The sequence below is a fragment of the Podarcis cretensis genome, assembly GCF_951804945.1.
Source record: "Podarcis cretensis genome assembly, chromosome: 2".
Lineage (NCBI taxonomy): Eukaryota > Metazoa > Chordata > Lepidosauria > Squamata > Lacertidae > Podarcis > Podarcis cretensis.
In genome coordinates this window covers 24,908,185-24,921,790 of record NC_137171.1, presented here as the reverse complement: position 1 = coordinate 24,921,790, position 13,606 = coordinate 24,908,185, and the positions used below count along the sequence as shown (strand labels likewise).

Sequence of the window (13,606 nt, the reverse complement as noted above, 5' to 3'; positions counted from 1 at the left end):
GTTTGCAACCAAAGTTTTAGTCTTGGTATACTGCTTGTGGAGATTTCAAACTCTCAATTAACTTGGGCTACCATTTTGCCTGCAAATTTCTCACATGCATTGTGGTTGTAATTTAACATATTCATGAAGCTCTTACTTGTTTTAGGTATTTGTGGAACTTGCAAAAGAGCAAGAGGAGGAAGACAGTGGTTTTGGAACACTAAACAGCACACTTTGGTGGGAACGAGCGCAGGAGAGAGTGGTTTTCTGATCTGGTCCGCGTTGTAGAATTTTACCTGTTGCATTCTTCAACTTTTTTTTAAAGGACTGTTTTTCCCTCTGTCTTTGTTTCCTTCTTTTGGAATGTGTATGAGCACAGTGAATCGGAAACATATTCCCAAACAATTATAAGTATAAATAACACTGATTTCACCTAAAAATGCAAAATGGAGCCTATTCACCTTCTTTGCCTTACATACATCAACATTATAAATGTCTTTTATCTATGACTTGCTCTTTTTATGTGAAATGTTTTGTAGCCATGGCAGAAAGAGGGCAGATTAGAATTTAATTTTTTGGGTGCAATATATGCTTTCTACTCTAGAATTTCATATACCAAATTGCATCAGTCTGTACAAGTATGTGGTATCCTCTTTAGCAGAAGAAGACAACTACAGATTTTTAAAATTTATGATTACAAGGCATTTAAATGTGATGCAGTTCATGAAGCTTGATTTCAAGAACCACCTCTGAAGAAGTTGTAGGGAGAACATTTTGCGACACCACTGAGCAGTCTACAGTATAGTAATCGGTTTATATGGATATTTTTCAGAGGAGATTTTTGCTAAAGACCATACTGACATGGTTCCGGTTCAACCTGGTAACTCCTGTCAGTTTGCACACATTTTTATGTAAGCTAAATCATAAGAGAAAGCAGTTCCCTAGACTAGCAGGTATTATTCAGGTGGCTCAAAGCTCAGGTACACCTCAACTTGTAATAAACCACAAAATAGAATACTTAGCATTTATTTAATCTTCTTCAAACTTCTGGGGAAATTCATATTGGAATTTTCTTTGTATGTTAAGTGCTCAAGTTGATCGTACTGTGCAACCCAAAGTAAGCAAGTCTGCCCGGGGACAGGAACATTGGCAGTTCTGGCATCACAGACTCCCATTTCATACAGTCCCCATTGTATGATGGCTGAGAAAAGGGGAACAAGAGCATCAGAAGGCACAAGGACACATCCATGATAACCCCACCCACAGCAGCAAATTCAGACACAGTTCCCAGCACGAAAGGCTGATCCACCCAGTACACACATGACCAGACAACACATGACACTCACACTCACTGCGATACTGTAAATACACTTAGCACCAGCAGTGCTGCAGCTGGGTGGAAATCAACACCTTGTCATTTCCACTTCAGGTCCCTAAACGCAGCACTCACACCACTGAAACACACGACAACAGGCAGATCATTTTTTTAAGCCCTTTATTGTTACGATGGAACCAGCTACACAGTCAAATAATCAACACCTTGTCATTTCCACTTCAGGTCCCTAAACGCAGCACTCACACCACCGAAACACACAACAGGCAGATCATTTTTTTTTAAGCCCTTTATTGCTACGATGGAACCAGCTAGGCAGTCGAACAAAATATCTCTCTGCACCTTGTTGGGGACCCCCCTAAAATGACATGTGTGCATATTGGCTCTTACATCTGCAACCTGAGCGGAGTAGCAGAAGTTTATTTTATTTACATTTGTATCACAAAAATATATATCAAAGCTGTTTACAGCAATAAAAACATAAAATGGGGCCTGTGGTCGTGCATGGGTGAGCTGGCTCCTTTGTTGCAGGGGTCTCTGTCGTTTGCTACAAAGACATGCTCCCTTTTTCTGGACTAGATTTGCTGGGCAGGGTGGCTGTGTGAAGTCCTCTCCAACCCGGTTATCATTTTTTAGTGGCATTTCCTGCTGGGTCCTGTTATCTGTAGAGCTGCTGCTAAAAAGCCTGGTTGGGATGGAAGCCCAAGAGTAGTGTTAGCTTTGCCCAGTGGCGTAGCGTGGGGGGTGCAGGGGGGGCCGGCCACACCGGGCGCAACATCTGGGGTTAGGGCAAATCCACGGGTTAGGGGGCGCAAATTACTTGCCTTGCCCCGGGTGCTGACAACCCACGCTACGCCACTGGCTTTGCCCCATGAGCTGTAGAGGCAGGCTTTGAACAAAGTGCCTTCTGTTTATGTTCTGTGCAAAATGCCCTTTCACCAGAACCCCCCACCCCCTCAAGTTCCAAGTCCACAGCCAGAAGCATAGCCTCATGCACTTTTACCTGTTCTGACATTCTGAGTAGGGTTTGACACGTCACAGGTTTGTATCCAATGTACTGCAGTGGTTGGCTGTCTGGTTCTGCCACATGGATGAGGGAGGGAGGGCAAACTGGGAAGTCTGGTTTTGACACATTCGATTGTGTCTTTCTGGGTTTCCCTTCCACCAGACCTTTCGGTGGGATTTGCCAGGTTGTGAGGGTGTGGCCAGCAGCTATAGGGTCTGGTCTATGTGGAACTGTGTCTGTCCTTAACCACGCCCATTCTTCACCAAAAGCACCCCATCTGTGTGCTTTTCACTAGGTCAATTACCAGCAATCATGTCTTCTGCCCTCTCCATGGCCAAGGAGACACCTTTCTGACAGCTTGGACCCTCTCTGTCAGTACAGGGCCCCAGTACTGCCACATCCAAACCCATTTAAATGAAGCTATGCACTATTTGAGTTAGAATCTACATTGTCAGTTTGCAAATTTTAATGCTTTTTTAAAGCAAGTTTTGCATCAGAATTAATGACTGGTGCATTTATGCACTAGCCCCCATCTCCAAGCCCCTTTCCTTTTGTGTTGTATGGGCTAAATACCAGCCACATGATCTTATAGCACTGCAGGTCAGTTGGGCATAATCAGCATTTCACTAGTTTAGAAGAGAGATTTATTGGGTCAAGTCCCGGAAATATATTGCACTTTAAGGCTGTGTAGGATTACATTATAAACCACTCTGAACAACCACGTATTAGTCAACAAAATCCAAATACATGTACATAAAGTGTAGTATAAGGCTGCCAGGTATATAAACTGTTTGTTTTGAATGGTAAGTCTAAATTGTGTCACTGTTGCAAGTTGCACAGAAGCCTATACTGCATGCACAAGTACATTTAAATAGTTTAAAGAAATAGGTTTCTTTCACGTTTACAAATGCAGATTGTGAAAACCAAATAGCTAAATCTATTTGTACATTCCTATAGCATGTTGAACTGTTGCATCATTGTGGTTATTTCTGTTGAGAGTTTCAACACATTAAGATCTACCACTTTTTGCAGGCAAACTTTTCTGTGTTCAGTTTTCAAGGTCTTTCCTTGACAGTGAAATTGTAGCCACGCACACCACAACCTTGTATTTATTGTGATGTTGATGATGATAACTATGGAAAAACATAACGAAGCTGTTCCAGTATCACTGGGAAGTAATAAAGATCTATGTTTCGTATAGCCATACTTGAATGTAATCAATTTATGATTGGGATATAAAGAGAATTCTTCAAAAATGATAAAGAGGAGATCACATTAGCACACCCCTAGTGTAAGCTGAATTCCATGCAAAGGCCTAAAATATCTGTACTTAATTAAAGAATGTTAACCTTTGACTAAGCACTATAGTATGAAAGTTAAATGCCGGACTAGCAGACTTACTGTTGCTTCAGCATGTACTCTTACAAAAAGTCAATTTTTCCATTAGGTTCTGGAGACTCTTGCTATTGCTACTTCGTTTCTGACTTTGCTAAATGCACAGAAGAAACGCTAAACTAAGATGTGGAAAACTATGTGTAAATATGATGAATGATCCTCCAAAATCTTGTTGCTATAAAATCATGTTATTTTTGATGTTGGAAGGCTGTTTCTCAAGCACAATTTTCATTTGCAGGATTTGTTATGCCTTTCTGTTTGAAGAAAATTGGGAGAAGGGTTTTTACACAAGTCAAAGTTGTGCTGCTATTGTTTTAGGGGGCTCAGTACTTTAAAAAGATGGTTGAGATACCACAAACAGGTTGTTGCTGACTGGTTGGTATTTTAACCAGGCAGATTTCCCCCAGAAGCGGTAAATCTGGATTGAATGGGGGAAAATGCAGGCGGGCATTTTGATGTCAAGTACTATAATTGTGGGGGTGCTTTAAACATGCTTCAAAAGTATAGTCTGTATGCAGCCTGGGAAAGCTTTGTCACTCCCAAATTTACAAAAGAGGTATGTAAGCAAAAACATGTTTCTGAGCAAGACTCTCTTAAATGAGACTTTGGGGGTTTTAAGAATTGGTTTAATCTTCCACTGCACTAGATATGTAGCTTTGGTTCTCTACGATTACCAGTATCTTTAACTTGAAATTGGTAGCAAGGAGGTGAAGACCAGAGTGCAAATTGCTTAGCCTGCAGAGGTATGAACAGCTGTTCTAATGTTAGGGATGTGAAAGGGGAAAGTCAGATTTGAGGGGAGAGAAATAAGTTGAAGGGCAGGCGTTGCCTATTCTAAAGCAAAGATATCTTCCTTAAAGGGCTATTTGCAAGTTGCAAAATGAGCTTTAACTAACGACACCTTAGTGTCTCACGTAAATCAACTACATTTCTTCTACCACACCAGGCTTTCTCCTTTACTGGGGACCTGTGCCCCTGGCAAGGCAGCAGGGGGCGAGTGGACACTCCTTTGCCAATTCCTATGGAGACACCTATAAGGATAGAACAGATTGGGGGAAGAAAAATAGTACAAAGGAAACAAAATCGATTTCCAGTACTTCTTACTGAACACATGAACAGTGAGCTGCAAATGAATTATCTGACAAGGAAAAGCTTTTAAGTGGGAGTTGGTTTGGGAGAGTTGGTCTTGGGGAGGGTGGGGGGTTCCCAAAGATGAAAGAGAGTGTAGAGGTGATTTAGATGGCACTGATTCAGCAATGAGTAGTGCAAAAATGTTGAGTGCAAGAAGAGGACTGTGTGCACATTTTGGATGTAATTCCTTAATCTTGATGGATGCTAATGGGTGACTAAGTACCCACGGTGGATATTCCGGTGGGCATGCTGTTACAATTTAAAGATTTGAATAATTTATTTGAATTATAATGCTAACAGCGCTGAAGCACTTTTGTGCCGGCAGCTGGAAGCAGAGTAGGAGGAAACTGAAGATGAGGACTAACACAGGACTTGGGTATAACAAGCTGCACTCGAATGCTTACAGCTTCCATAAATCTGCTCTCATACATATCAATCAATTTCCTTTATTCGACCGATAGTCAGAGATAAAACACAATACAGAATTATAAACTAAAACATCATGGGGGTACATAAATAAGGTAGGGCCACAATACTAAACCTCTCACAGATAACCCACATCAAGGCATTCAGTTATACGTTTCCGACACTTGAGTGCCAGGAAAAGGAATTTAGCCACTGACAAAGTTGTTTTCCCAGAAGACTTATTTAGCAGATAAGCTGTCTGCTTTCCTCTTTGTTGGGGACTGAGCTGGGGTAAGTATGGGGTTATAAGATACTGTCTTAAATCGTTGTAGAAGGGACAGCTCAGTAAAATGTGCTCTGTGGATTCTACCTCACCCAACGCACAATGGCATAATCTCTGGTCATATGGGACTCCTCCATATCTTCCCTTCAGAACCGCCGAGTCAAGAACATTCAGCCTAGCCGCGGTAAATAGTCTGCGGTATTCCACGTAGTGGATATCCGCCAGGTAGCGAGCTGGAGCAGCCCGATACATCTGCTCCCCCAGAAACAACCCAGGTTTCACACGGGCTATGTCCTCCTGTCTGGCAATATCCCTTAATCTTTGGGCGATCACCGCCTTTGCGTGGCTATACGTCATGGACTCTATATAAAGGGAGGACAACCCGCACTTCTGCACTTCCTCCACTATCTCCCCTACTCTCATACATATACATTCCAGTGTTACCGAGAAGGTAAAATTCCACACTGGGTATTCACCTCATATTGGCTCCCTCTAGGCTCTAAGTCTAAGTGGTCCAGAAAGAAGTCTCCCCTCTGGTCTGCCCTGATTGCCCCATCCATAGACCAACCAGGGATGAGCTAATATGGCTGCGAGCAGAGACTGCAAGTGATAGGGTAGCCGGGTCACAGAACTGAGTGACCCCAGCCACACTGACCCATATCTGTCTTCCATCCTCCTGCTCCCTTCTCTGGAGGGCAGGGGACTTTGCTTCTGCTAGCATTAAAGCATTTGTTGTTACGTGTGTTTGCAAAACTCTCAAAACTATCAGCAGCTCACCGCTACTGGAACCTTGTCTGTCTTAAAGCACTTTTTGTATCTGGCCTTCCTGCCATGACTTAAGTGTTTGAATTATGTAATCAATAATATTAAAATGGTCAGTAAATCATACTGCTGACTGCTTTATGGGGAAATCAGAAGCTGGGTCAGACCAAATGTCTATATAATTCAGTAGTTTGTTCTCACAATGACCAGCCAGATGCCAATGGGAAGCCCAGAAGCCTAAGAGCACTTCGCTGCTTGTGATTTGTTAGGAACTTGGTATTCAGAAGTAATATAGTAAAAATACTTTGGCCATCTCATGAGAAAAGAAGACTCCCTGGAAAAGACCCTGATGTTGGGAAAGGTTGAGGGCACAAGGAGAAGGGGATGACAGAGGATGAGATGGTTGGACAGTGTTCTCGAAACTACCAGCATGAAGCTACCAGCATGTGGGAGGCAGTGGAAGACAGGAGTGCCTGGCGTGCTCTGGTCCATGGGGTCACGAAGAGTCGGACACAACTAAACAACAACAACATCTGGCTGGGTTTTAGTGTTAATATAGCCATCATAACTAATAATATGTATAGCTAAGTTACTGGAGAAATACAGCTAAGGTAATTTGGCCTTCATAAGGTATAATCATGGACAGGATCCTCTGATCCATTTTTAAAGCCATCTGAGTTGGTGTTCCAACGTGTCATGTTATGCAAGCAAATTTCATAGTTTGAGGATGCACTGTGTGAAGTACCACTTTTCTGCTTCCCATAGATGCCTGGTTGGTCACACTGAGAATGAAATGCTGGATTGTTGGGCCAATGGCTAGATACAGCAGACTCTTATGTACTTGTTTATTTTTGTCTGTCTAGTTCCAAATGTCTTGAGATGCATTTGGTATTGTGTTTTTTGAGCCGTTGTGCCCCTGCCCTTGAATGCTGTGTCAAATCATTTTTGAAACTGCCAGGGGTCTTTTCAGAAGCAATGCCAAACAACGCAGGACTTGCTGTTCAAAGCTGCATGCACGGAGCATAATAATATTGCCTCAAACCTCCAAACACAGTTACCTGATGACTTTTATTTAACTCTACACATTTGGGACTACAGTACTCCTCCTGAACGCAAGAACCTACTTTACATAAATTGCGAATCTAAATTTTCTTCTCGTTATCAGTAATCAGTTATCAGTTCCCCTCGCCCTCCCTCCTGCACCTCTTGTTTAAGGCAAAGAGGCTGTATCCTAAGGAACCTTGCTTCAGAGTAACATGCCCTCCAACACTTCTCGGTTGAAAATAGGGGCATCCGATTCCATAATGATAATTTTAATATTTATACCCCACACATCTTACTGGGTTGCCCCAGCCATTCTGGGTTACTTCCAACGTATCTAAAAAATATAATACAGTAAACATTAAAAAAAAACACCTATACAGGATTGCCTTCAGATGGCTTGGGGGGTGTCAAATAACTCCATACCCTCAGACATTTCTCCAATGAAAATAGGGACATCCGACCATACCCTCTGACATTTCTCCAGTGAAAATAGGACTTCTTAAGGAAAAGTGGGGCATTTCGGAATCAAATCAGAAGCTGGGATGGCTTCTCTAAATCAGGGGTGTCCCTGGAAAATGGGGAGGGTCTGGAATAAATCAAATGAATCCTCGAAGTTAATTTCATGGGTGTAGCCGGGATTTTTGTTGGGGGGGGGGGGGACAGCCGAGGTTTCTGGGAAATCACGGGTAAAAATAACAAAAATAACATTAACAACAAGAAAATGACATTAACGGGCGGGTCATGCTTCTGCTGGGTGAAGGCAGAAAGTCAAGTTAATTAAGTACCCCTTGGTTAATTTGCACACACATTGCACACACATTGGAGCGGGGAGGGCAGAACCTCAGTTGATTGAGAACCTCAGTTAATTGAATAGCCCCTGGCTACGGCCCATGGTTAATTTGCTTATTGGTCGCAGTACACACAGAGAGACGAAGACGGCAAAGCGAGGAAAGATGCTGGCCGGTCTTTGCCTCTGATTTGGCGGCTCTGCCGACGACTTAGTGCAGCTAAGGCTCCCCCCCCGCCGCCCCAAGGACAGGCGAGTTCGGCTCCCTGGTCCCCTCACCAAAGGCGCAGGTGAGTGAAGAAGGGCGCCGGCGGGAAGTAGCTGTCGCTCCCGCGTTCCCCTCCTTCCCTCCCGCCGCTCGGGGACCGGAGAGACGCCGCCGCCGCCGCCCGCTGCTCGGCCGGGAGGCTCCGGCCTGACGCAAAGGCCTTCTTCCCACCCGGAGGCAGCAGCAGCTGCGCGCGCAGGCCGGGAGCGGTGGCACGGGAAGGAAACCGCCGTGAGGAGGAGCGGCGCTGCGGTGAGGCGAAAGGGAGGGATGCTGCAAGCGTCGAGTTGGAAGGGGGCACCCCGAGGGGTCATCTAGCCCAACCCTGTTTGCAAAGCAAAGGGTTCTCAGCTAAAGCGTCCATGAGGGGAAAGCAAGCGAGGGAAGGCAGGATACGTTAGTGTGGGGTAATAATAATAACAATAATTAAAATTGTTGTACCCCGCCCATCTGACTTGGTGACCCCAGCCACTCTGGTGATAAAAGGGAGGAGGGGCTTTTGTGTTTTTTGGAGGGGGGGCGCATGGGCGTAGCCAGGATTTGGGGGGGGGACGGGTCCTCAGATTTGTATTGATTTAAGGGAAGCAGCTCCCTCCCCCTTGGATACGCCCATGGGGCTGGGGGGCTGTCCCACCACAGCAGCAGCAGCAGCAGCTGCACCTTCTCCAGATGCCTTGTTGCCCTTGGCTTGAGGGGCAAGGAACCGACCTTTGTGCTTTGAAAGGCGTCGCAGAGGCTGGTGCATGGGTTGCCTTTTCAGGCATGGAGCCAGCGCCCTAATGCATCCCTCAAATCGACTCAGTCAGGCGTCGCTTGGAGACACAGTGAATAGGGAAAAAAGAGAGCTTAGGACGGGATGAAGGCCAGCGAGGAAACAGGCGCTGTTTCTCTTATCCCCATTATCCCCTCCTTTTCATCGCTCCTCTGCTCCAGTACCTGCCTGCCTCCTTGGGTTTTAGGATTGCCTGCTGCTGTTGCTGCTGCTGCTGCTTGAATCCTCTCCTCTCTGGGCTGCCATTTAGGTCCAATCCATTAAGCTGCCTCCGCTGCCACCACCTGGTCTGGCTCCTTGGAGGCTGCTTGCTGCTGCTTTCTATTAGTTGTCATCCTCCTTTCCCGGACTGCAGTGAGGAGGAGGATGTGATTGGCACAACGCTACGTTGGGGACCGAAATGCCAACCAGGAGACGGCAAGGCGATGATGAGCTGAAGTGTGGCTGAGGGCCGGTGGGAACACCGTGGCTGTGCTTCTTCCTTCCTGGGGTCTTTTAACGGCCTCCTGCTGACTCCTGTTCTTGCTTGTCCATCTTAAGACTTTCACATCCACGGGTGTGGCTTGTGCCAGACGTCATATAGGGTCAGGAGTCTTGACTTTGGGATCCCAGAAGAGCTGAGACACAGGGATCCTGCACGTTTCTCTCCCTAGCAGATTGTTTTCAGTCTCCACAGGTTGGTTAATACTTTTAAATTTAAAAGCATTGCTTTTTAATTAAACATTTAACACCTGGCTGTTCTGAAAGGCTGCTGTCCAAGGAACTCGTTTAAATAGGTGCTGTTGACAGACAGATGTAAGGTGGAAACTGTTCAGGTGAAAGGGATTATTATTATTTTTTGGGCCATGAGGAAGGTAGAAAGTTTTTTTTTTTTTTTTTGTCTCACGGGAAGGATTTTGCGGAGAAGATCTGTTGCTAATTCTGGGCAAGTAAGGGAGGTATGTTTATTAGCCTGAGGTGGGGAGAAGGAGATTGTGCCAAGCTATATAAGAGGAAAGTTCTCCTGGATTTAATCCTGGATGAAGGGATCGATCTGGCATGTGCTACAGAAACCTAGCTGGTGTGACACTGTGTCTTATTTTGTCCTGGAGATGTCCAGCTGCATTATCTGCAAAGCATCACAGGTGAATAGATGGCTAGGGTCAGGCAAAACAGCTATATTTCATAGTAATTCCTTTTTCTTTTCTGTTTTTTTACCCATCAGTGTTGGGCTGTGAGGAGACACTGAGGTTCCAACCATCTCTGTGGTGGTCTCAATTTTACCATGTTGGAGATTTCTGGGCTGTTGGTCTGAGTGGGGGCTGCAATAATCCACATGAGGCCTTGTTATACAAGGAGTGACTCAGGATTTCATAGCCACCATGGCAACCTTTGGACTGTCCTGTTATATAGAGAGAACAGATACATGGATCAGGTCATGCACTTGATGTGTTTGGTGCCTTATCTGGATTGAGGTAGAACTACTCTAGTGAAGGAGCCTTTAGAATTAGTTCACTGTTGTGGGCCAGTCATTGCTTGGTGAAGTTCAGAATCTTGCAATATCTGATTCCTTCAAGTGTGAGGAAATCTGTTCAGATGGTTGATAGCTATTAGTTTTCAGAATACCTTAAAAGATTCCTTATTTAGAATTACTTGCAACCCTGTCACCGAACCTTTGGGAGAGGGAGCTTATGTGGATAATCAATATGAACTTGTGATAGGTATGTTGATTGTATGGTGACTTGCCTGCCTATTAGAAAAATTCCAGATTACTACCCTATAAATATGTGGCGAATGTTCACAGTGCAGGAGAGGGGTCAACAGTTGTGGCACTCAGACACAGATGAATTGTGCAATCTAGGAAGAAAAACTAAGGAAAGACAATGAAGTTCAGAACCTCCTCAATAGTGTTTCCATAAGTGTTACTTATTCTTGAATATATTTCATATTCCACATTTCCTCTAAGTAGCTCAAGGCTATATGCACTCCTTCCTTATTTTCCTTACACCAGCTCTGTGAGATGACTTTGTATGTGAGAAAGTGACTGTTCCAAGGTCAGCTAGTGAACATTGTGCCGAACTTGAGTCTCCCTAATCCTTATACAGCCCACTAACCACTATACTACATTAGCTTTCCTACTTGCTCCATATGCAGGGTGAACTAGATTGGGTCTGTGAGGGCTTGTTCTACGCACAGGACCAGAAATGTGAGGGTCTATGTGTTTGGGTGATGAGTGAGTCAAGAGAAAGAATTTAGCTTTCTTAAAGCACCAAGGAACAGTTTGAAAATAGCTGTGTCTGTTGAAAAGAGATAAGACTCCATTTGATCTGTGATGGGATTATAATGGTGGTGGTTAACATCAAACAAGTCCTAGAGTAGCTTTTAAACTGACTTAATGGGGGAACTACTTCAATGTGACTCATTCCTAAATGAGGATACAGTAAATGTTTATGGCCATTTAAATGAGGGATAAAATAGAACTTGTGAATGAGCATCCAGAAAGACCCAATATTAACTTTAAGAGTATGTAAGAGTTGGCTCTTTTAACTATTGTTGGGCATTTTTAAAGGTGCAAATTAATTTAAAGTGCATTTTTAAAAGTGCAAAGGCACTCATGTATTGCTTTGCTTTTCAGGCTACACATAAAAAATGTCTCTGGATCCTCCGAGACAAATAGGAGTGTGGCGACAGACCAGAGCTCTTTTATACAAGAACTGTCTAGTTAAATGGAGGACTAAAAAGGCTAGTGTTCAGGTGAGTTGATTTTTTTATATGCTGTTATGAGTTTGGAGTGCTAAGCTGTGTGCCAGACCACTCCAATCCCTGGATCCAGTGAGTGTTAAATTAAATCAAGGCTTCTTATTCTGGGAATAGACAGACTAGCCTCCTGCTGAAGTGATAGCCTGGGTGGTGAGTTGTTAAGGGGTTCAGTGTGAGATGGCAAATGTCAACAGACAAAGCCAGAGTTTGGAGTAGAGTTTTTGAGTGATATGACCTAGAAGTAAAGCAGCAAGCTGGAGAAAGGGTAGGAAATGTTCGATTTCTGTTTGAATCCAAGGCTGTGGCTAAGGGAGACAAAGACAGAGCTATGGATAAGGGAGAAACAAGACACTTTAGGGGTGTTAACGCTGTGAACTTCATAGGCTCAGTTTGTATATATGTGTAAATAAACCATATATCATAAAGACAACAATCTGTTTTTCTTTAAATGCTAAGAGTTGCTAATACGTTTTTAAACTATTAATAGTGCATGATGCAGAATTGCAAACCACTTTGAGGTTTTACTATTGAGCAGTATGTACATTTTGTTACATATATCTCATTCATCTTTACGTTTTGTAGTAAATGCTGCAGCCCCCCTTCTCTGTTATGTGTACCTAAGCTGGTTGTCTTCATTGGGCCTGTGTGCATAAATGCAACTGTGGCTCTCTCATTTCGTTTCTTCTTTTACTATTTAACTTATTTGTTCCCTATCTACAGGAAGTCCTGATTCCACTTACCTTTTTAGGTTTGCTAATAATAATAAGCATGATTCAGCCTAACAAAAGACATGATGAAGTTCCAGATTGTAATCTTGATTCTACGAGTTGCTCCAGCATCTCTGAGTTTATTATTGGCTACACACCAGTGACTAATATGACAAGAACAATCATGCATAAAGTGACTTCAGAATACTGCCCAGAAGGTACAATGAGTTGTCATTCTGCACTGTCTTTCATCAATTTGTCTGGTGTGGTTTTCCTTCTTGAATTTACTGGGGAAAGTATGTGTCTTATTGCAGAGATACTAAAAGTTTAAACTGCTTGAGTTTGTTGCATGTATTTCTCATACTAAACATAGAAAGTAACAAAAAGGATGTAATGCTCTTTAAAACCTAAACATAATTATGTAGCCAAATATTCACTCCCTTTACTACTACTAGACAATACAGTGGTGTGCTTTTAAAGCTCTGTTTCACAGTTGTCATTTTGGCATTTTAAAACAATTTGTCTATTTCTTATTTGTACTGCATTTATATATTTTTAGTATCAATTCAGGAGCTGTGAGAACTTTCTAAGATACTTTTTGTCTTATCCATTCTTGATATTTTAATTATTAGAGCCTTATGTTGTATTGGGGGTATTACTGGATACTTGAAAGAATTTGGGTATAGGTTTGTGACACAATTTGCATAATGTTTTCTTATGTTAACATTTTTAAGAATGCTTTTAGAGCTGTCAGCAATTGATCTGATCTATGGGGCACCAGCAAGATTTTCTTGGCCCAGCTCACTATATATGTATTCCACACTCTTCCCACCTCACCCTCCATAAGCAGAATAGAGTTGACCCTCTTTGTAGGTTGCTTTGCGATGATAATGCCAGATTTGGCAGTGCTTCATGGGTGATACTTGCACCATATCTAGCATAAAGTGCACAATACAAGGCTAATGAACAGAACTGAGTCGCAAAGGAAAATGGAA

The 13,606-nt window shown here is 43.3% G+C and overlaps 2 protein-coding genes and 1 long non-coding RNA gene across 13 annotated transcripts in view; 2 read left to right on the top strand and 1 right to left on the bottom strand.

Moving 5' to 3' along the window:
- Positions 1-3,524, top strand: part of ABCA5 (ATP binding cassette subfamily A member 5) — a 53,437-nt gene extending 49,913 nt beyond the window's left edge. For all 5 annotated transcript variants that reach the window (XM_079965338.1, XM_079965336.1, XM_079965339.1 and 2 more), the window contains 2 exons: positions 146-2,044; positions 2,189-3,524. In XM_079965338.1, the coding sequence (XP_079821464.1) occupies positions 146-250 (105 nt within the window). In that variant the 3' untranslated portion in view covers positions 251-2,044; positions 2,189-3,524. The remainder of the gene's footprint in view (positions 1-145; positions 2,045-2,188) is intronic.
- A 1-nt stretch (position 3,525) lies between these two features.
- On the bottom strand, positions 3,526-8,472 carry LOC307210141. The gene is made up of 2 exons (XR_013835865.1): positions 8,405-8,472; positions 3,526-4,744 (listed from the first exon to the last, which is right to left on the bottom strand). It is a non-coding gene; the product is annotated as an uncharacterized lncRNA (long non-coding RNA).
- A 186-nt stretch (positions 8,473-8,658) lies between these two features.
- Positions 8,659-13,606, top strand: part of LOC307209924 (cholesterol transporter ABCA5-like) — a 49,681-nt gene continuing 44,733 nt past the window's right edge. For 2 of the 7 annotated variants that reach the window (XM_079965346.1, XM_079965347.1), the window contains exons 1-3: positions 8,951-9,841; positions 10,949-11,898; positions 12,625-12,829. In XM_079965346.1, the coding sequence (XP_079821472.1) occupies positions 11,794-11,898; positions 12,625-12,829 (310 nt within the window). In that variant the 5' untranslated portion in view covers positions 8,951-9,841; positions 10,949-11,793. Of the gene's footprint in view, positions 8,801-8,950; positions 9,842-10,580; positions 11,899-12,624; positions 12,830-13,606 lie in introns of those variants that run through there. The other 5 variants (XM_079965344.1, XM_079965342.1, XM_079965343.1 and 2 more) reach the window with 5 other exon arrangements.